The 21373-nt window shown below is 46.0% G+C and overlaps 1 protein-coding gene across 1 annotated transcript in view; it reads right to left on the reverse strand.

Moving 5' to 3' along the window:
* LOC146666953 (sodium channel protein type 4 subunit alpha B-like) overlaps window positions 1–21373 on the reverse strand; it is a 57243-nt gene that overhangs the window by 18884 nt on the left and 16986 nt on the right. The window contains exons 16-26 of the mRNA XM_085415104.1: window positions 21019–21366; window positions 20764–20929; window positions 11042–11214; window positions 10409–10472; window positions 9427–9581; window positions 7948–8121; window positions 4966–5067; window positions 3765–4049; window positions 3557–3610; window positions 3274–3411; window positions 3054–3158 (exon numbers count right to left, since the gene is read on the reverse strand). Coding sequence (XP_085271230.1) covers window positions 3054–3158; window positions 3274–3411; window positions 3557–3610; window positions 3765–4049; window positions 4966–5067; window positions 7948–8121; window positions 9427–9581; window positions 10409–10472; window positions 11042–11214; window positions 20764–20929; window positions 21019–21366 — 1764 coding nt within the window. The remainder of the gene's footprint in view (window positions 1–3053; window positions 3159–3273; window positions 3412–3556; window positions 3611–3764; window positions 4050–4965; window positions 5068–7947; window positions 8122–9426; window positions 9582–10408; window positions 10473–11041; window positions 11215–20763; window positions 20930–21018; window positions 21367–21373) is intronic.

The following is a 21373-nucleotide window of genomic DNA, read 5'->3' on the forward strand; positions in this document are numbered from 1 at the left end:
CATACGTGCCTTCACGTGCTACATATGAACATATATCCATAAGTATCTGGACTCTGATGCGTATTTTAGTGTCTGCACACCGTGAGTTTTAAAGGTTTGTAAAAATATTCCATCAACTGTTGTTTCATGCAGTCCCCCGTTTTCAGAGGCTCAAAGGTGACAAACAGTAAAGCCCATTCCCTCATTATTCAATGAAAGTTTGAGCAGTTACAAAACCTGAAACTGATTCAAGGTGTTGTATTTAGGATCAGAGCATCTAATTGAGTCAAGGGGATTCTTGAGGAGGTTGGTGAAACTCTTTGAAAGTCTACGATCAATACAGAGAGTTTACAACAAGATGCAAACTACTGGTTACACTCAAGAAGTGCTAGAATAGATTTTACCAGAAAACATCTAAAGGAGCGTGTACAGGTCTGAGAAACATCTTTGGGCCGATGGAAGCGAGATGAACTTTCAAATCAAATCACTTTTATTGTCACATCACATGTGCAGGTACTCTGGTACAGTACATGCGAGTGAAATTCTTGTGTGCGAGCTTCACAAGCAACAGAGTTGTGTTAAAATACAATAACATAAGAACAAGCAAAATATAAGAATGGGTAAATCTGAGAATTATATGAATAAATATATGTACAGTATAAGAGTGTATGTGCATTACTGAATGTGTATACTAAATATAAATATCTACGTGTGTGTGTGTCTATACATATTTTAAAAATTAAATAGAATAAACAATAAATAAAATATATAAAATATACAGAGGTTGGTAGTTGGACATGTGCAAAACAGTGGCATTTATATACAGTGTGGAGTGCAAAATGTTGAAGTTCTCTTAAGTGAAGCTGAGGTGACTATGAAGTGTTCAGCAGTCTGATGGCCTGGTGGAAGAAGCTGTCTCTCAGTCTGCTGGTACGGGACCGGATGCTGCAGAACCTCCTTCCTGATGGGAGCAGTCTGAACAGTTTATGGCTGGGGTGACTGGAGTCCTTGATGATCCTCCCCGCTTTCCTCAGGCAGCGCTTCCTGTAGATGTCCTGGAGGGAGGGAAGCTCACCTCCAATTATCCGTTCAGAGCACCGCACTACTCGCTGGAGAGCTTTGCAGTTGTAGGCGGTGCTGTTGCCATACCAGGTGGTGATGCATCCAGTGAGGATGCTCTCAATGGCACAGTGATAGAAGGTCCTGAGGATGCGGGGGCTCATGCCGAATCTTTTCAGTCTCCTGAGAAAGAAGAGGTGCTGCTGCGCCTTCTTCACTGTTTTGTTTGTGTGTACTGACCACGTAAGATCCTCAGCCAGATGTACCCCAAGGAACCGGAAGCTGCTCACTCTCTCCACAGCAGCGCCGTTGATGGTGATGGGGGTGTGTACTTCTCTGCACCTCCGGAAGTCCACTATCAACTCCTTTGTCTTTGCGACGTTGAGGGTGAGATGGTTGTCTTGACACCAGTGGGTCAAGGCGCTGACCTCCTCCCTGTAGGCCGTCTCATCACCTTTGGTGATAAGACCCACCACTGTAGTGTCGTCCGCAAACTTCACAATGATGTTGGAGTTGTTAGTGGCCGTGCAGTTGTAGGTGTAGAGTGAGTACAGGAGAGGGCTCAGTACACACCCCTGTGGAGCACCAGTGTTCAGTGTGATGGGGGATGAGGTGATGCTGCCCAGCCTTATTCATTTTATTCACCCCAGTTTGAATAACACCTTGGGACTTGCGCCAGAAAATAAAAAAGTCAGTAATTCTAATAGGTTTTAGGTTCAGGGGATTTACGCAAATTTGCGCAGGGTTAGTAAATCTAGTGTTAAATTAAATAAAATTAACTACAGCTAAGAGGCAAACCAGGTTGCTGTGCGAATCGGTTGATTAAATTATTGCAGTTACAGCGCAGACCTATGATTGTTGGGAGCAGTTCTGATTGTACAGTCTGACAGCTGCAGGGAGGAAGGACCTGCAGAAACGCTCCTTCATGCATTGAGGATGCAGCAGTCTGTCACTGAAGCAGCTCTGCAGCAACATCTACATGCATGGGGTGGGAGACTCTGTCCATCAGAGATGTTATTTTGGCCACAGTCCTTCTGTCTCCCACCACCTGCACTGGGTCCAGGGTGCATCCCAGAACAGAGCCGGCCTTCCTGATGAGTTTATCTAACCTCTTCCTCTCAGCTGCCGATAAACTGCTGCTCCAACATACCACACTGAAAAAAATGACAGATGCCACCACAGTAAGAGCTGCCAGTTTGTCTACCATGGTGGTGACCATGGTGGCCATTTAGAAGTCGGCCATCTTGGATACAACTTTTGTTTTTTCAATAGGAAGAGAGTTAAGTTGGCTACAATAGGTGACACGGGGGAAAGGACGCTCTTTCGAGGATTCCAATGTTCACATGTTGGACAGAGAGGACAGATGTTTAAAAGAGGAGTGAAAGAAGCCATTTAAGTCCACCTGGAGTTTACAACTCTCTGCCATCTATAATCCAGTTCTGAGATCCCTCCCCAGACGCCTTAACACCCACTCACATCCTGGGCCATCTGGCCTCAGGAAATCACATGACAGGGTGGGGCCGGGTTTCACCATGAGCTCACCCGAAACCCTGGCTGATTGTGACCCACACCCGTTTTCACACCTTGGCTCATGTGATTAGGTAGAGGATCATCAGGGGGTCCTTTGTACCTCTTTGGGGGGAAACTCCCACTGGGTTTCAATCTGGGACTCTCCACCATTTGACCTTAGAACTGAAGAAGCTTCTCGGATGAGAGCTGAAACGTCTTCAAACAACTAACGGTTCTCTTTCCAAGCTCCTTAGATTCCCATTACTTTGGCATTTTTCACAAATTCAGCAAAAGAGCTCAAAGATACAACTTGAAACTGGTTGTTTCCTGAGTTGTGCATCATGTGTGGACACAACATTAGTTCATCCCTTGAGTTAGGAGCCTCTTTTATGCCTGAATGGGTCAGAGTTGGGTAATCTTCTGAAAGTGGTCGGGTACAAGGACTGGGCTAAAAATGAAAATCAGCCAGCAGTTGACAAAGACTGAAGAACTATATCTGAACTGACCTGAGGTTGTGGAACAGTTTTGTTGCGTTTTTCAGAGAATCGTTTCTTTATGGTGCTCAAATATTTCTGCTGCTGGTCCGTCACAAAAACATGTTTCCCTCCGAAGTAGAGATGAGAGACAAGAGCAAAGTTAACTGACAGAAACAGGAAGAACGAATTCAGCCAACACTGTGGAGCTTCTACAGACTGATGCCCAACTGTGTGCGTGTGCGTGACCTATATTGTGTCTCTGCTGGTGGATCGTATCAATGATGACTCTAATGAAGAGGTTCAGCGTAAAGAAGCAGCCGATGATAATGAAACAGATGAAGTACAGGTACATGTACACATTGATCTCGTAGTGCGGCTGGTCTTCCACCTACACACACACACACACACACACACACACACACACACACACACACACACACACACACACACAGTGGTTTTAACACACACACACAGTAGTAATATACCAGTAATAACAGCAACAGTAACAGTACTGATCCAGCGTGTATACTGACTTGTCTGGAGTCCACAGCTGCATACATGATGTCCATCCAGCCTGAAGACGTCCCCTGACCCACAATCAACACAGAGTTTCATTAGAAAAACAATGAATTCAAGCTGTATTACTAAATGATACTGACTTTAGTTAGCTTGGTTATGTTTTTTCCACACAGTTGATGGTTTTATGCATTCTAACTAACAAGTTAGAGTGTTCACACTGACCATGATCAGCAGCGACAGGAAACCCATCCCCACATTGTCAAAATTAAACGTCCACGTCTTCCAGTTGACCTCAGAGAAATTCTGATCCATCAGTGAAAAGCATTCAGTCATGTTGTTCACCACGTAAAAGGAGAAAAGCTCCTCTGAAGTCTCATTGTAACAGTAAGAAAACTTTCCTGCAAACAGATTCACTCCTATCACGCTGAAGACAAGCCAGATGACCAGAATCACCAGCAGCATGCTGAACATGGAGGGCAGCGTCACGGCAAGCACCTTCAGCACCACCTGCACACAGACAGAGACAAAAAGGTCTCTGCTGTGAATCAGCTCACATCCAGTTAATAAGCTGCCTCCACGTTGGCTCTCCATCCAACAGGACTTTAGTTCTGCCAGGAAAGTTCACTATTAGCTACTGAAAGACCTGAAAACCTGTAAACAAAAACTAAGCAAATGATATACAACGTAAACAATCATTCAACTTGGGGTGTAAATTGTGTGACATGCAACTGGCTTTATACTAGGGTTACAAGGCATTGATAAGTCCTGGTAAGACCAGTCGCCTCTCACACCTCCGTCATTAGGACAGCTACACCCTGGGGAACCCAGTCTTGTGCCTGGCTGACCAAATGGAGCACAGCCGCCAGTCTGTGGAGTAACCTCCTCAAGTATGGGAAAACTTTCCTCTGAACATCAAAGGACAGTGTGTTCTTTTTGTGTGGTCATACAGATTTGGGAGGCTGAATAACGGGTTGGCGATTAAAACTCACAAATGCAGACCTGCACGCATTACTGAGACAAAAGTGATAAAGTCCTTCTGCTTACACCAGCGATTAAAATACCTGGGACACGTCTGTAGGATGGACAACCGAGAAATAAGAAAACAAAGATTGTTTGATGAACGCTCCCTGAGTTGGGTGAAATCGAAGAAACTGTTAGGGACAGATACCCTGCAAATAAGGAGAATGATGATGGATAGGACAAACCTTCAGTGTCTATGGGAAATAACAGACACACCCTAAGGACTCAAATCTCCTAAAAAGGGAGCACAATGATGAGTAGAGCAAAAGAGAAAGTCACACGAACTCTACAAATCATTTAACAAGCAAAGAATTTTATAAATATTTGATCTTCTTTCTCTAGCAGAAGAGTACACCTACATCCTGCTCGGCAATGTCTGTATCTGTATGAGTGCCTGCCTCACCCTCATGCCCTTGAAGCGAGACGGGACCCTCAGAGTCCTCAGAGCTCTCAGAGGCCGGCTGGTGTATCCGAGCATGTTGCCCATCAGGGAGAACAGAGACACCTAGAAGACAGCACAGCGGTGACAATGTGATCCACCTGTCTCTAATAATCGGCTACAAGCCACAGGCCTTCGAGATGGCAGTTGTTAAACATTACTTAAATACAACCCCTTGTCCCAGCTGTCTTAGCTAATTATAGGCCAATCCCCAGCCTTCCTGTTATCGATTCTTGAAACAGTAGTTGTCAACAGCTAACAGATCATCTGCAGAGGAATGGCTTATTGGAAGAGTTTCAGTCAGGTTTCAACTGTAGGAGATCAGGTCTTTACTCTGTCTTTTGTATAATGAATCTGTAGTGATCTTTGAATGGTTTCTGATGCAGGGGACTGTTCTGCTATCATTCTGTCCAGTGTTAGTGCAGCCTTTCATACCATTTACCATAACATTCTGCCTGACAGGCTTGAGGTTTAGGCTGGTGTATGTGGCTCTGCCTTAGACTGGTTTTCTTCTTACTTATCTGACAGGACTGTCTCTGTTAGAACAAACCATTGTATCTGTTGAAGTCATTCTGATCAAAGTTGTCATTGTTGTGTTTAAAACTGTAAACCTTTTCTTGAACTGCGTGCAGATATTTTTCCTCCCCTACATCTAGCATGGTGGGGGATGCTATTAGCTATAGCGTTTAACTGCAGGCACACTTGCATGTAAGATTCTGGTTTCCTTATTTAGTAATGAATGTTTACTTCCTGCCATTTATGGGCTCACCTGTGCTTGTATATGGTGGACTGTTCAAGGAGTTGAGCCATGTACGGGGTGTAATATTGGATTCTTCTCTGGCTTCGACTTGCATATAAAATCTTCATCATATCGCTGTTCATTTCATTTAAGTAACATTTCTAAGTTATTTTTAGACTATTGTAATAACCTGTTTTCCAGCTTGGACAAATCATTGCTTTCTTTCTTCATTCACAGACTCTGGATTTTTTGGTTGTTCCCTGTAAATGACTAAAGACGAGGGGGCACAGAGGCTTTCAGTCTGTGGCACCAAGGCTGTAGAACAGTCTACCACCACAACTACACTTAGTGGACTCTGTGGACTAAAATCTTTGTTTAAACAGGCTTCAGAAGTTTTATTGGAATGATTATAGGTTTATTTATTTATTTTAAAACTACCTGTTTATTTTATTTTATCTTATCAAGTATTTTTATTGAATATTTTAGCACTTAATGTTCAGATTTATTTGACCCTTTTGTGTACAGCGACTCTGTGAAAAGTGCTTAATAAATAAATAAACTTAATAAATAAACTTTGCTTACTTCTCATAGAGTTCACAGCACAGAAACAGCTTTAGTGAAGGTTACAAATGATCTTCTTATGGCCTCTGACAGTGGACTCATCTCTGTGCTTGTCCTGCTAGACCTCAGTGCAGCGTTCGATACTGTCGACCATAATATCCTATTAGAGCGATTAGAACATGCTGTAGGTATTACAGGTACTGTGCTGCAGTGGTTTGTATCATATCTAATAGACTCCAGTTTGTGCATGTAAATGGAGAGTCCTCTTCACACACTGAGGTTAATTATGGAGTTCCACAGGGTTCAGTGCTAGGACCAATTCTGTTTACATTATACATGCTTCCCTTAGGCAGCATCATTAGAAGACATAGCATACATTTTCACTGCTATGCAGATGACACCCAGCTCTATCTGTCCATGAAGCCAGATAACACACACCAATGAGTTAAACTGCAGGAATGTCTTAAAGACATAAAGACCTGGATGGCCGCTAACTTTCTGCTTCTTAATTCAGATCAAACTGAGGTTATTGTACTCGGCCCTGAAAAGCTTAGAAATATGGTATCTAAGCAGATTCTTACTCTGGATGGCATTACCTTGGCCTCCAGTAACACTGTGAGGAACCTTGGAGTCATTTTTGACCAGGACATGTCCTTCAACGCACATATTAAACAAATATGTAAGACTGCGTTCTTCCATTTGTGCAACATCTCTAAAGTTAGAAATATCCTGTCTCAGAGTGACGCTGAAAAACTAGTTCATGCATTTATTACTTCCAGGCTGGACGACTGTAATTCATTATTATCAGGATGTCCAAAAAACTCCCTGAAAAGCCTTCAGCTGATCCAAAATGCTGCAGCAAGAGTCCTGACAGGGACTAGAAAGAGAGAGCAGATTTCTCCTGTTTTGGCTTCCTGTTAAATCCAGAATTCAAAATCCTGCTCCTCACATACTCTTAAACCAATAAGGTCTTAAATCATCAGGCCCCGCCTCAGATGGCCCCGCCCCTCCCTGAGCCTGGTTCTGCTTGAGGTTTCTTCCTGTTAAAAGAGAGTCTTTCCTTCCCACTGTTGCCAAAGCCCTTGCTCATAGGGGGTCATATTATTGTTGGGTTTTTTCGGTTTCCTTAACATTACTGTAGGGTCTTGACCTTATAGTGTAAAGCACCTTGAGACAACTGTTGTTGTGATTTGGTGCTATATAAATAACATTGAATTGAACTCGATTAAATTGAACTGACCTCATTGTACAGGAGAGCAGTGAAGCAGCAGGTTCATCTTACCCAGCCTGACTGTGTGCTGTTAGTTTATCTGTTCAAACTGAAACAACCCCATTTCTTTACTACAACGTCAAATACTGACATCCTGTCAAAGCCGCCCACATCTCAGACATGAACAGCCCGTCCTTTAGCTTCGGTGCCATCACCAATGCTGAGGTGGGTCTATGATCCCCAGCTCCACACATGGTTAAATGCCCCACATCATTTTTCGTTCATTCCAAGATTTAGCCAGAATACTCTTACTGATACAACCCTCCCCATTTACCCAGGCTTGGGACCAGCACCAGGACAACACTGGCTTGTGGTCCCTCCGTGACTGGCTTTGTAAAATACTGCCAATAATCGGTGCTGCCGATTGTGCTCTTACATCTAGGATGAGGAAGTCGAGCCAGCACCAGAAGCTTGTGAAGTATTTCTTGAATCCAAAAGCGATCCACTTCAGTAGCATCTCCACCAGAAACACGAAGGTGAACACCAGGTCTGCCATCTTCAAAACTCTCTGCAAGACTGGACGATGCCCCAGGTAGATGTCCTCAAAAACCTGTTCACAAACACACGCCTGTTTACTCACAACAAGCAGCATATGAGACGATCTGAGGACAACCACTGTCATTCTAGCAGTGTGACCTTCTGGTTTAACAGACGACCTGCTGTCCTGTTTGTTCTTCATGAGCTCTTCTTTTCTGTCTGTGTTTTTTCCCACCACCCTCCGACACATCCAGGAGATGGCTGCTCCTCCCTGATTCTGGTTCAGATGGAGGTCTCTTTCTGTTAAAAAAGGGATTCTTCCTTCCCACTGTCACCAAGGGCTGCTCTTGTCATCTGATTGTTGTGATCCTCTCTCTAATATTGTAGACTGTGATCATCTGCAACTCTGGCGCTTTAGTGAGGGGATGTTTTGTGTCTTTCAGAGCAGCACCTCTGCAATAATAAGACATAACTTTTCTACCCATGAACAGGAAACCACCCCAACAGCTCCAAAACCCAAAAAGGTTGATTCAGTTCATCTGAACGTTTTCAGTGGGAGAAACGTTTCATCATCATCAGGTGACTTCTTCAGTCTCAGCGGACTGCAGGTTTCCAACCTTATAAACAGTAGATTGCACAAGCAGATGACACAACACAGAAAAGCCACCTCGTCAGGCCAGGACTCTGCAGTCTATTCACACCTACAGGCCAGTGGACACTCTTTCAATGATGAGGATGTAACATCCTGGACAGGGAGGAACGCTGGTTTGAAGGCGGAGTCAAGGAGGCCATTTACGTGAAAAGGGAAGGACCATCTCTGAATGGAGGAGGGGCCAAAGGGTACATCTGTCACCATCTTACAATGCTGTGATTGCAGCCATTCCCCAACTCTCTGTGAATGGGACTCATGGTTATTGATCAATCGTCTTTGATCAAATGGTCAAAAGAATTTGCATATTAACGATGAAGGAACTGACCTCCCAGCCCATTGTTCCTTCAGTGGTGCTAGTTTCAGTCAGTGTGCAAATGTCCTGTTTATATGGTTGGAGACCTGCAGTCAGCTGAGACTGAAGAAGTCCCCTGATGATGAAAGTTTCTCCTGAAAACGTTACGACCAGGTGTACAGATTCAACCTTTGGGATTTACTTACCTGGATGATTGAGCATGCATCAAGACACTGATCCAAAAGTGATTTCAAAGACCAAATCAACTGTCTGTGGGTTCATGCAGGTCGCTATCAGTGCCATATGTTTAGCTTAGTGGTTTCAGTGTGGAGTTAAGCCAGGAAGATAAAACATGTCCAAGTGAGTCCAGGGTTTGAATGTGACATGAATTCATGATGTATATTGTCAAATATGTATTGACAATGTCTGTTTACCAGAGCTGCACAGCTCAGCAGGATGATGAAGACGATGAAGCCCTCAAAGAATTTGTGTTGCACGATGCAGAGGCAGGCTCTCCTGAAGTTAGACCAGACCCTGCCGGTACCCTGGGATGTGTCTATTTCCAGGAACGGACAGCAGATGTAACAGCCTGAAACACATCAGAGGCGTTGCTGACTGATTGGCTTCTGTTCTCTTGATGTAACGGAAACAGCTGCAGTGCAGGAACTTTGATATCATCTCTGTATGTCACAGTTTGTTGAACTTTTAAATTGGGTCTACATCATCCATCAAACTGAGGCACTGAAAACTAAATCATGCACAGAAGAACCAAAAGCTGCAGTTCCTCTTGCAGAGGCTCCAGCAGTGAGCCGGTCCCCATAGATTTAACATGTCCCTATGTTAAAACTTTACAGCACAAATAAACATGTTTACAGCCTGAGACCAAATCCATATTCATAATTTCCCTCTTTCATGACAACTGTAAGAGAGTGAGAGAAGGTTTGTATTGAGCCTTAAAGTTGGCATTATTAGGGGCGTGGCCTCTTTGACTAACAGGTGGATGGTGACACAGGCGGGAGTAGCTGCTAGCTGTCTGCCAATTGCAGTCCCTGAACTGTACCTCTGGACCATGTTTGTGCTGTTGGAGTCTTTTGGATCATTTTTATTACAATCATCTGACCAATAATATGGCTGCTGTGAGGTTGACTGGACCAACAGACATTCAAGAAGTCTGAGGTCCAGTTTCAGGGACTGAAACTTGAGGATTTTATTTGGATGTTACTGAACACTAATTAGCAGGTATCCGAGTCTGTGTGATCCAAATATGGTGAAAAAATGAACACGTTTACCAAAGCTCAGCATTTACGTAATTACTCTCACTGCCAGAAGAGGGAGACAAAGGTTTGTCACTGCAGGTTTAAACTATTTTACATATAATAATTTGATATAACAGTGTGTGTGTGTGTGTGCTCATACTGTTGCAGCAGCAGTCCTCAGGTTCTGGATGAGTTTCATCTTTACGTTTCTGCATGACGTCACACTGCAGACACAGAAGTTCACAAACATAAATAAACTTTAATGTCCTAGTTACTTTAAAATACTGTCACCGGACTAAGTGTTCACACTCTGAAAGCTCACGCGGTTTATGTCTCGGGTCTTTACTGTGTCTGTGAATTCAGGATGGCTGATTTCAGTCCTGTAAAAGTCTGATGATCACCTTCTTTAAACTGTTGCAGTGATTTTAACATCAGCAGCTGCTGATGAATTTCAAACAAAAACCTGAACTTTACACGGTCCAGTTGTCTGCTTTAAACCTGTGTGCTGTGGATGTGTGTGTGAAAGCATCTCATCGCTGTGTTTCACTCAATTCATCATAAAGACAACTGCAGTTATGCTGAAGCTCTGATGATGCTGCGGTCACATCGAGGGTGGAGAGATGTTCTCTTCATGCACAGGGATCACAGTGAGGAAAATAGCACTGTGTAATAATAAATGCACAAACATGTTTATCTGCTGTTCATACTCGAGGCCGAAGCTGCGTCACACATCAGTATTTACTTTTAACATGAAATTCTGCTCTAGGATCAAAAATAGTAGAATCTGCTTTACATGCTGCGTCTCCTTTTCTTGTGCATTTTCAGGCGTCCTAAACTCGATCTCAGCCACAGCGACGGGGGCCTCCCAGGCGGCCATGTTTGTGTGGTTATCATCGAGGGTCAGCTGATCTGAGCTCACAGAGCTTAAGGCCAGATACTCCTCCTTGTTGTCTTTTTCAGTGTCACCTGCAAATGAGGAAAACATGAAAATATTTTCAAATTAAAAGCTCTAAATCTAAAACTTAAAAAAGACACAGAAATCCAAATACGATCCACAGAAAAAAAAAAATAAACCACTAACAACAGAGTATGTATGAGGATGACCTGAAACATAAAGGCAACACTGCCTCAAACCTGCAGTCTCTCTAATGTCCAGCAGGTGGCGACTCCTCTGGTTGTAAAAGAAACCTGAACATTTGGAAGTATATGGGAAAATGTATTGGCTGTCATGGTTCTGGGTCAGTTTGACCCAGTATTTTGAGTTGTTATGTTTTGGTGTGTTTTTGCATTTTGGATTATTTTCTTATTATGATGATAATGATGATTATGACTCTGTGTTTCAGTTATTCTTGTTTAGGGACTAGTTCGTAGGTTTTTGTGTTCTCATGTTTATTGCAGGTTTAGTTCAGTGTCTAGTCTATCTCTCTGTGTCGTGTCTGCGTTTTTGTTTAGTGGTGTCTTGTTTCCTGTTTTACTCTGAAGGTTCATGTTCCTGTCTTATGTCAGTGTTTCTAGCTTTGTTCCCCCTGTCTCATTAGGTCTTGTCCCTCCCAGCTGTGTTCCACTTCTGTCTCTAATTCCTTGATGACTTCCTCAGTGTATTTAAGCCCAGTGTGTCTTTGTGTCAGTGTCAGATCGTCTGTTATCCTCCTGACACTGTGTTTCATAGCCTGCTGAGTTGCTCTGTGTTTATAGTTTTTTCCATAGTTCCTTCACAGAGTGTCTTAGCCTTTTTAGTTTACACAGTGTTCTCTGTCTTCTTAGTTGTCCCAGTTTCAGTGTTCCCTAGTGTTTTTGTCATGCCTCCAGCCACAATAAAGGCTTGCCTTATTTTGTAAACCTAGTTCTGTCTCCACTGTGTCTGCTCTTGGGTCTACCTCATTCTTCACACCGGCGCACCCCGCCGTGACAGTGCGATCTGACCATGTCGGACCCAGCGGACAGTCCGGACGAGATTGGGGAGGAGCTACAACGGATCAGCCGGCTCATGACGCGCATCTGTGGGTGCAAGGACCCCAGAGTAGTGTCCACTGGGTTGGCGGCCATTGATGCTATCCTTCAGAAGGCGCCACAGCTCCGGCAGTTTCCCCAGCTTTTTGAGGCGTTTGACTCTCAGGCACCCCTGAAGGAGGAGCTTCGCACTGGCTCAGAGGGTGTTAAACGCCGCCTCCGCACCTACGACTCCGACCCGTAAATGGTTGTCAGAGTAAGGACTCTGAGGCTCACCGCTGCACCGCGATCGACTCACAGTTTGTCTCCGCCACTGTCAAGCTGCACAGCCCAGCGCACCGAGATGGTGGAGGCCACAGATTTCGACGACGATGAGCGACAGCAGGTATCGCTAGCTTTACGGGAGGACGAGCTTCGTTGGAAGCCCTGGCTCATTTCGGAGGAGGAACTCACACCTGTTGCACCGCCTCGGACCAGCCGCTCGCCCTCTCCACCCCGCTTGGACTTTACTTCTCCTGCCTCTTTTCTGGCAAGGATGTGGGCGGACGACGAGGACATCGCCGCCACATCACCCTCTGCTTCGGTGGCTTCAGCATCCATCGTACCCACTTCCAGAAAGAACCGGCGCCGCCGTCGCACCGCTCTACCCCCGGGGGTGAGTGAATGTGTGTCTGTGTCTCATAATCCTTCTATAGAGAAGAGCGAGATGTGCATAGATTCGCCGGGGCCGGAAGCTATGACTGAATTGTGTTCTGAGACTGAAAGTACAGTGTTTAGTTGTTTAGAAAGACCTACTACGGAAATCATGGAGTCCGACCTCTGTGAGCGGCAGCAAGCAGCTTGCACCCACGTAGAGGAGGAGCTCCGGGGAAAGCCGTGGCTCACCCCAGATTGTCAGCACATCTTTTGGGGAACACGCCTGGCTCTCGGGGGCCCTCGGAGCTGCCAGGGTCTGCCACCCCTCACTTCCCCAACAGCCAATGCTTCAGCCTCAGTGGTTTCTTCAAAGAAGAGGCGACATCCACGTCGCCACAGCACCACGCAGCAGCTGGAGGTTGGTGGAACTCTCGTTTCCTCTTGGACTCCGTTAATAATAGAGATTAGTGACAATTTTTGCCTCAAAGTCTTCCTAAGTTGCAGGAATGTGACTGTCATGAAGGATTCGCAGACGCTCCAGAGATAAAGACAATTTCTACATGTGCTGGAGGAGCGATAGCGACCCAGTGCTCCTCAACACCACCCATTCTCTTAATAAACGATGAAAGTGTTGATCAAGAACTCATGTTTGGTGTGAAGGGTGGTGATATAACCTCTGGTCATGAGCGGTGTGACTTAAATAATGACACCCTGTCTGTACCCGGTGATCAACTTGACTGTTCCTTAGCTCATTCATCTTGTGACTCTACTACTTGTTGTCATGGTCTACGGTGGGTGGCTGGGGTTTCCATTAGGCTCCTGAACTGACCTGGGATCCGCCCCTGGGCAGGGCCAACTCCAGCTCCTGCACACCTGGAGCCTATTGCAGGCAATCAAGCCAGAGGGATTTAAACCACACATCGATGTTCACTCACTGCCAGTTCGTCTTCAACCCATGTTGGTAACAGGTCTTGTGCTTCAAATTCTCGCTGTGATTTATCTTACTAACAAAGACTCTTTTGTACTACAGTGCTGTACCCACCCTGGCTCACACTCCACCTCCGGACTCGGGATACCTAGTGATCGTTCTGGAAATCCCTCTGTGCCTCACCTGCCTGCCCTCCTGCCATCACACTCCATCTGGAGCCCCGGATCTCAGGTCAGCCTTTCCACGCCACTCAGCCTCCCCTGGATCTTCATCACCCCCCTCTCAAACACTCCAGGTCCCTAAACTGCAAGTAAGAATTGCTGCTCTTATACTGGCCACTTCTGAGCTGCCTTCACTACCTGCCTAACTCCTATATCCTCTTCCCTCAGTGTGACTGTTCCCCACTCAGCTCCGTTCCGCTTCTCAGGCCTCGTTCCCTCGCCCTAGCCACGTTCCCCTGGGCACGCCACACCAAGGCTCCACGTCTCGTCATTTTCTGTCTTTGCCACGTTTCTTTTTTCCCCTTTGCACTTAACCGTAATAAACTGTTAAATCATCTACTGTCTCCGCTCTGGGTTTCTGCACCTGAGTCCTACTCAGTACCGGCCATCCGTCGCCGTGACACTTGTTATGAATTGTGTGAGACCAAATTATTGTGTAAACCAGAGGAAAACAATTCAAAGCGACCTCTGAGTGATGCTCTCACTCCTGTACTCAACAAGCACAATTCACCTGAGTTTTGTGTTCCAGGTCCAGAGAACAGTAATGGCAATGTGGTCTATGTTCTGAACTCTAAAAGGGAATTGTGCCCCCCAGAAGAAGATGGGGGACACATGTCTGAACCATGTAGCTCCAGCTCCCCTCAGGGCACAGTGAATGCTGAGGCTGAGATCTGGGCCTCCGATACTGTCTCTAATGATCATGTTTTACCTTCCGTTTGTGTAAATTTGGAATCATGTTCTTTTGTTTCTTCTAAATCATTTCAAGATGGGGTGTTGGTTGAGAGCACTACTGATGTAGTAAGCTCACAGTCTGCACCACCACTGGCAGCCACAGCTCTATTAGACACTGTGTTAGCGGCACCTCCATTCATAGATGACTCAGAGGCTCTGTCTAAGTCAGCTTCTGGTGGGGGGGCTAGCTGGGGAATGCAGTACTGAGACTGCCAAATACCAGGCCGAGCCGCATGATTCCTGTCAGTCAGAGCATAATGAGGCTTCAATCCCCTCTGACAGCGTCACTTTTGATTTGTTTGTGACTAATGTGGTCACTGCTAAAGCTAATGGCTCTGTCAAACCAATCACAGAAGAGTTTATTCAGACTCTTGGCGTTAACCTAGTGCCAGCCGTCCCATCAGAAATAAGTGTAACTGCTGTATGTGTAAGCACAGACTCTGATCAGGTTACAGGTTCACCACATGACTGCAAAATGAACGTGAATGAGTCTTCTTTGACCAGTTGTGCCGACTTAATGGAGGTCCAGGAACCTAGCCATGAACTGATTAATCATGTTTCTATGAACGGTTCAGTTATAAATGCAGCTCATGTGGTCAAACTAGCCCCTTTGGTGACTGAAAGTGGTGGGAAATGAATCGTGTAATGTTACATTAAATTTCCCAGAGAGTCAGCGGCATCTTTCTTTTGCCAGAGTAACGGCTCAGCCCCCTGTTCAGCTCTCTGTTTTGCCAGGGGTCTCCATAACTGCTCATCCTGCATCTGTAGCTGGATGCCTGGGTGTGCCACCTCGGCACCTCGCAGCACCCACGCTGCTTCATGCCTTGTCAGCTGGAGGGCCCGAGGAGCCCGTCCAGCCTCAGGCCACGTCAGCTGGACAGCCCGAGGAGCCCGTCCAGCCTCATGCCTCGTCAGCTGGAGGGCCCGAGGAACCCATCCAGCCTGATGACACGTCGGCTGGAGGGCCCGAGGAGCCCGTCCAGCCACCACCTGCTCTACCACCTGCGGCTTCGTCGCCTGCAGCACCTATGCCGTCGCCTGGTCCATCTTCTGCTCCCGCTCCGCCTATGCCGTCGCCTGGTCCAGCTCCGGCTTCTGCTTCTGCTCCGCCTGGTCCAGCTTCGGCTTCTGCTCCTGCTCCGCCTGGTCCAGCTCCGGCTTCCTCTTCTGCCTCGCCTGGTCCTGCGGCTGCCACGCCACCTCGGGATCGCCGGCCACTTTCCAGGCCAGCCGCCGGACGTCATTGGTGTCGTGGACGGCCTCCTGATCTCTGTTACCGCAGTCTCTTCCTCACGGCCGGCCTCCGGAACTGTTTTACTTTGGACTCCTGTGCTGCCGCCCGCACGGTCGGCCCCCAGAACTGCTTGCCCGTCGCCACCGTTGCCGCCCGCACGGTCAGCCCCCAGAACTTTTTAGGGCTCGTGTTGGATTTAGTTTGATTTTGTCAGTTTTTCTGGACTCTTGCTCCTTGTTTTTTGTTGGTTTCCATTGGTTGGTGTCGTAAACCACCGCCTCTGTTCAAAGATGGTCGCTCACAGTGGACATAGATGCTTCTTTCACTCCTCTTTTAAACCATCTGTCCTCTCTTTCCAGAATGTGAACATTGGCATCCTCGAAAGAGTGTCCTTTATCCTTTAGATGCAGATGGACTGCTGAGTCTTGTCCTGTGGAGGTGGCTCTTCTGTGTTGTGCCATGCGCTTGTGAAGTTGCTGTTTGGTCTCTCCAATGTAGAGGTCTGGGCATTCCTTGCTGCACTGTACAGCATACACCACATTGTTAAGTCTGTGTTTTGGCGTTTTATCTTTCGGGTGAACCAGTTTTTATCATTTTTGTCATTTGACCTTAGAACTGAAGAAGCTTCTTGGATGAGAGGTGAAAAGTCTTCAAGCAACTTAAAGAATTCCAGATGCTTTTCTTTGCAAGCTCCTTAGACTACGATGACCTGCATGACTGAGAACCTTCACAGACATATTGCCGTACATTTTGGGAGGAACACCCTTCAACTGGTGCGGGAGTATGAAAGGGAATCAAGGAAACTAGCGGATTATAGGAACCATCTCCATTTCAACCTAAGATGCAGACAAAGCAAAGTTGTTCCTAAGAGCTTGCGCCTTGGATCCACTGTCAGGGGATACAGAGCAGACTTGATTCTACAGAGAGCACAAAGTCAGCTTTAAAGTGAAAGGATAAGACAGGTCCATTTCACTTTAGATGCCCTCCAGATCAAGATCAGCCAGACTCTGCAGGAACTGGAAACCCTTCTACCCTCTCCAATCTTAGAAGAGGTTTACGAGTTTGTGGACAAGGCTCAGCGGGCCCAACACTCTAAAGGAAAAGAAAGACAACGCAGGAAATTTCACATCTTGCTTTCAAAATCACACACCCCTCATTCTGAACCTACACAACTCAGAGAAAACACAACTGAAGACAGTCAGGAGAAATGGGTTAAGAACTTTTCAGACCGGAACCTCACTGAACCTGAAAAGAGAGTATTAGCCAAAGGACTCAATTTTGCCCTTTCCCCGCAACAGTTGCCCATAGTGGACCTCATCACAGCCACAGAATCTGCCATACGGATTAATAAATTATCACAGACAGAAGCAGAGCAAATAAGGATGAAAGTCTCAGCCACCATCTCCAGTGCCAAAGTCCCTCCGTCCAACCTCACAATACAGGAAAAGAAGGCCGTCGCTTCCCTGAGCAAAGACCACAACATCACTATATTACCAGCTGATGAGGGAAGATGCACCATGGTCCTAAACACTACAGATTACCACACAAAGATCACTACTTTCCTCAGTGACAACAATACCTATGAAGCCTTAAAGTGAGACCCCACATGCAGCTACAAAAAGAAAGTTATAGCTTGTCTTCAAGACCATGAAAAGGACAAACCTTTGACCGCCTTATATATCACCGCCTTTACCCAGGGGATGCCATACCCTGCATTTACGGACTTCCTCAAATCCACAAGGAAGGTGTCCCACTCAGACCCATAGTCAGTAGCATAAACTCAGCCACTTACAACATGGTAAAACACCTTGCTACCATCCTTGCACCTCTCATGGGGAACACCCCACACCACATCAAGAACTCCACCGACTTCACCGACAAGGTCCAGAAACTTACCCTGGATCCAGATGAAACCATGGTGTCCTTTGATGTAGTCTCTCTCATCACTTGCATACCCACCACGGAGGCCGTGGAGACTGTCAGAAAACGACTACAAGAAGACAGCTCCTTGGAGGACAGGACCAACTTCACACCCGATCAGATCTGCACCCTGTTAGACCTCTGCCTCACCACAACATACTTCAAATACAACGAAGGCTTCTACAGACAAAAACATGGCTGTGCCATGGGCTCCCCCGTGTCACCTATTGTAGCCAACCTTTACATGGAGGAAGTGGAAAGGAAGGCTCTTGGCTCTTTCAAAGGAAGAGTACCCAGCCACTGGTACAGATATGTGGACGACACCTGGGTCAAAATCAAGACACAAGAAGTGGAATCCTTCACTGCGCACATTAACGCCGTGGATAAGAACATCAAGTTCACCAGGGAAGACACAAAGGATAACTGTTTGCCTTTCCTGGACTGCGCTGTGCACATTGAAAAGAACGGCAACCTCAACATCGAAGTTTACCGGAAGCCCACACACACGGACCAGTACCTCCTCTTTGACTCCCATCACCCTCTGGAACACAAACCTGGAGTAATTAGGACCCTACACCACCGGGCAGAACATGTTCCCTCTAAGCCTGAAGGAAAAAAGAAGGAACACACACATGTAAAGGAAGCACTCAAAACGTGCGGTTATGCTAATTGGGCGTTCTTAAAGTCAGCAAAGAGGCACAAAAAAGAAGATCAGAAACATTTCAGACCCAGCAACACACTCAGACAAAAACTGGTTCACCCGAAAGACAAAACTCCAAAACACAGACTTAACAATGTGGTGTATGCTGTACAGTGCAGCGAGGAATGCCCAGACCTCTACATCGCAGAGACCAAACAGCCACTTCACAAGCGCATGGCACAACATAGAAGAGCCACCTCCACAGGACAAGACTGTCCACACACAAATTCTTTTTACATATACAAATCCTGATTTACAAGTACAAAATATTTATGACCACAATTTGAGCCCATAAAAATGAGCCTCGTGTTCACCTCATCTCTCAGCTCACTAATGAATTTATGGTCTCAGTCACTAGTTTGAAGTCTTGTTGACGAGAAGGAAGCACGGGAGGATTTAGGTTGGAACTACAACCCACAAAGCACACAGGTCTGGCCCGGATCTGGCATCAAACTGGCACTTCTGACTGACTGGTGTCATGGCAGGGTGTGTGTCAACCAGATGTGGGCCAGGTCTGGCAATGATGGCACTATTTATGTTCCTATTTCCTATTTTAGTTAGAAGACCCATGTTGCAATGCTATGGTAGCCAACGTTTCAAATGCAGGTTTGACAGGTTTGTGAGTGTACACTTTATCCAAAACCTAGTGAGGGTTTACTCATGTTTACCACTAGGTGGCGGCAGCTCAGGAGATAGAGCAGGTCACCCACTGATCCGAAGGTTAGTGGTTCAACCCTTGGTTCCTCCAGTCTGCATGTCAAGAGTGTGAATGTGTAGGAATGTAGTTAGGAAGCACTCAGTTTAGAGAAAGTGTGTGATTGGGTGAATGTGGCATGTTGTATAGAGCATTTTGAGTAATATGAGTGAGTAAAAAAGTGCTATATAAGAATCAGTCCATTCACTATCTGAACAGAGTTTTGCCATGTTCATTTCACACCATTATGTTGTTATTACATGGCTTGATTAAGGGACACATTAGGCTGACATCTGGGGCCAGAGCTGAAACTGTTCTGGGCCAGCAGTGTGTCTTCAACTGGCCCGTGGCTGCACACAACTTACACATGGCCCATATACCGCAAAGAACGACGTCCCTTTTTGTGGCCCAGATCAGGGGGAATCCACACATGGGCCAGATCAGGACCACAAGTGTGTCTGCAACTGGTCTTGTGCTGGCCCATGTGTGGGCCACCTCTGGCAAACCAGATCTAGGCCACCAAATCTAGGCCATCATTCTTTGGGTAAGTGGGCCATGTGTAAACACATTGTGTGGGCCAGATCTGGGCCATACGGATTTTGCTATGTGTGAATCCACTTTATATCTTATTACCAATGAGTAGTGAGCAGAGTCCCTCACTGTCGCAGTCAGATCTAACCCTCACTCAACACATACAGTTTGTAAACATCCAGTTTCAGGCTTCAAGACAGGGCTTCACTAAGTCTTAGTCTTAAGTGTATATTTATTTTTCTACTCCTTTTATATCCATTTATTAGGGGGTTTTTTTGCACTGATGTAACCGGACCCTCGTTGTCTTGTCTTTATATGCTGCACTGGCTGTAGCAGTCAGTGCGCCCCAGGGCAGCTGTGGCTACAATGTAGCTGGCCATCACCAGTGTGTGAATGGGCGGATGACTGAATGCAGTGTAAAGTACTTTTGGTCCATAGGTGGGTGGCTGTAGCTCAGGTGGTAGAGCAGGTCATCTACTGATCGGAAGGTTGGTGGTTCGATTCCCAGCTTCCCCTAGTCTGCATGCCAAATATCCTTGGGCAAGATACTAACCCGAAATTGCTCTCCGACGCATTCATCGGAGTATGAATGTGTGTGAATGTCAGTTGTGCTTGTGCGAATGGGTGTGAATGGGTGAATGCACAAGTTGTGTAAAGCGCTTTGAGTGCTCAGAAGAGTGGAAAAGCGCTATATAAGAACCAGTCCATTTACCATTACCATAGGGGACTAAGTAATGCACTATACAAATACAGGCCATTTGCCATTTAGCGGAGATGACAATAAAGTTTAGCTTGACTTTGACTAATATGTTACCTCGTTGTGGCTGTGCCAGTGTTATATCTACATTCCATGTTAATAATGCAGACCCCCAAAACAGCAATAAAGTAATGGCACAAAACAAGCTCCTTGGATTACTGTGACCTGGATAACTGAGAACCTACAAAGACAAATATACAAACAAAAACCACCTTTGTGATCTTGGTCAACGTAGTTCTTCCCCCACAAAGTCCAGATTCTCTTGGGGATCCAGGTTCTGGTCTGTTTCATGGTACTCTGCAGGATGTTTGTTGTTTTGTCTTCTGAATCCACCAGCTGAACATTGATGAACAATAAATTCAGGAACAGATGTAGGATCTGCAAACAGACCAGGAACTCATTCAAAAACTCTGATTGGACTAAGGTGGACTGGGTCATTCTAGGTTGTTAAGTGTAAAGAGACTCACCAGCAGCTTTCCAACAATCAGGACAATCATGAAGAAGGTCACACACATGCCATCATTCGAGACCTCCATGCAATCCCATAAAGACTCTAAACACAGTCCACACAAGACCCTGAAGACAAGCATGAAGGTGTGGAAAAAGTCTTCCATATGCCAACGAGGAAGCTGGCAGTCATGAGAAATGCGACAGACGTTAGCTTTGTAGTCCGACTGGAACAGCTGCACGCCCGCCACAGAGAACATGAAGACCGTGATGAAGAGAACCAGAGTCAGGTTCCCCACTGAGGCCCAGACGATCTTCAAAAACATGTGGAGCATCGGCCACCAACGGGCCAGCCGAAACACTCGAAACTGGACA

Source organism: Rhamphochromis longiceps, linkage group LG7 (assembly GCF_057381845.1).
Source record: "Rhamphochromis longiceps isolate RC_006_pf linkage group LG7, R_longiceps_female_GT1.1, whole genome shotgun sequence".
Taxonomy (NCBI): Eukaryota; Metazoa; Chordata; class Actinopteri; order Cichliformes; family Cichlidae; genus Rhamphochromis; species Rhamphochromis longiceps.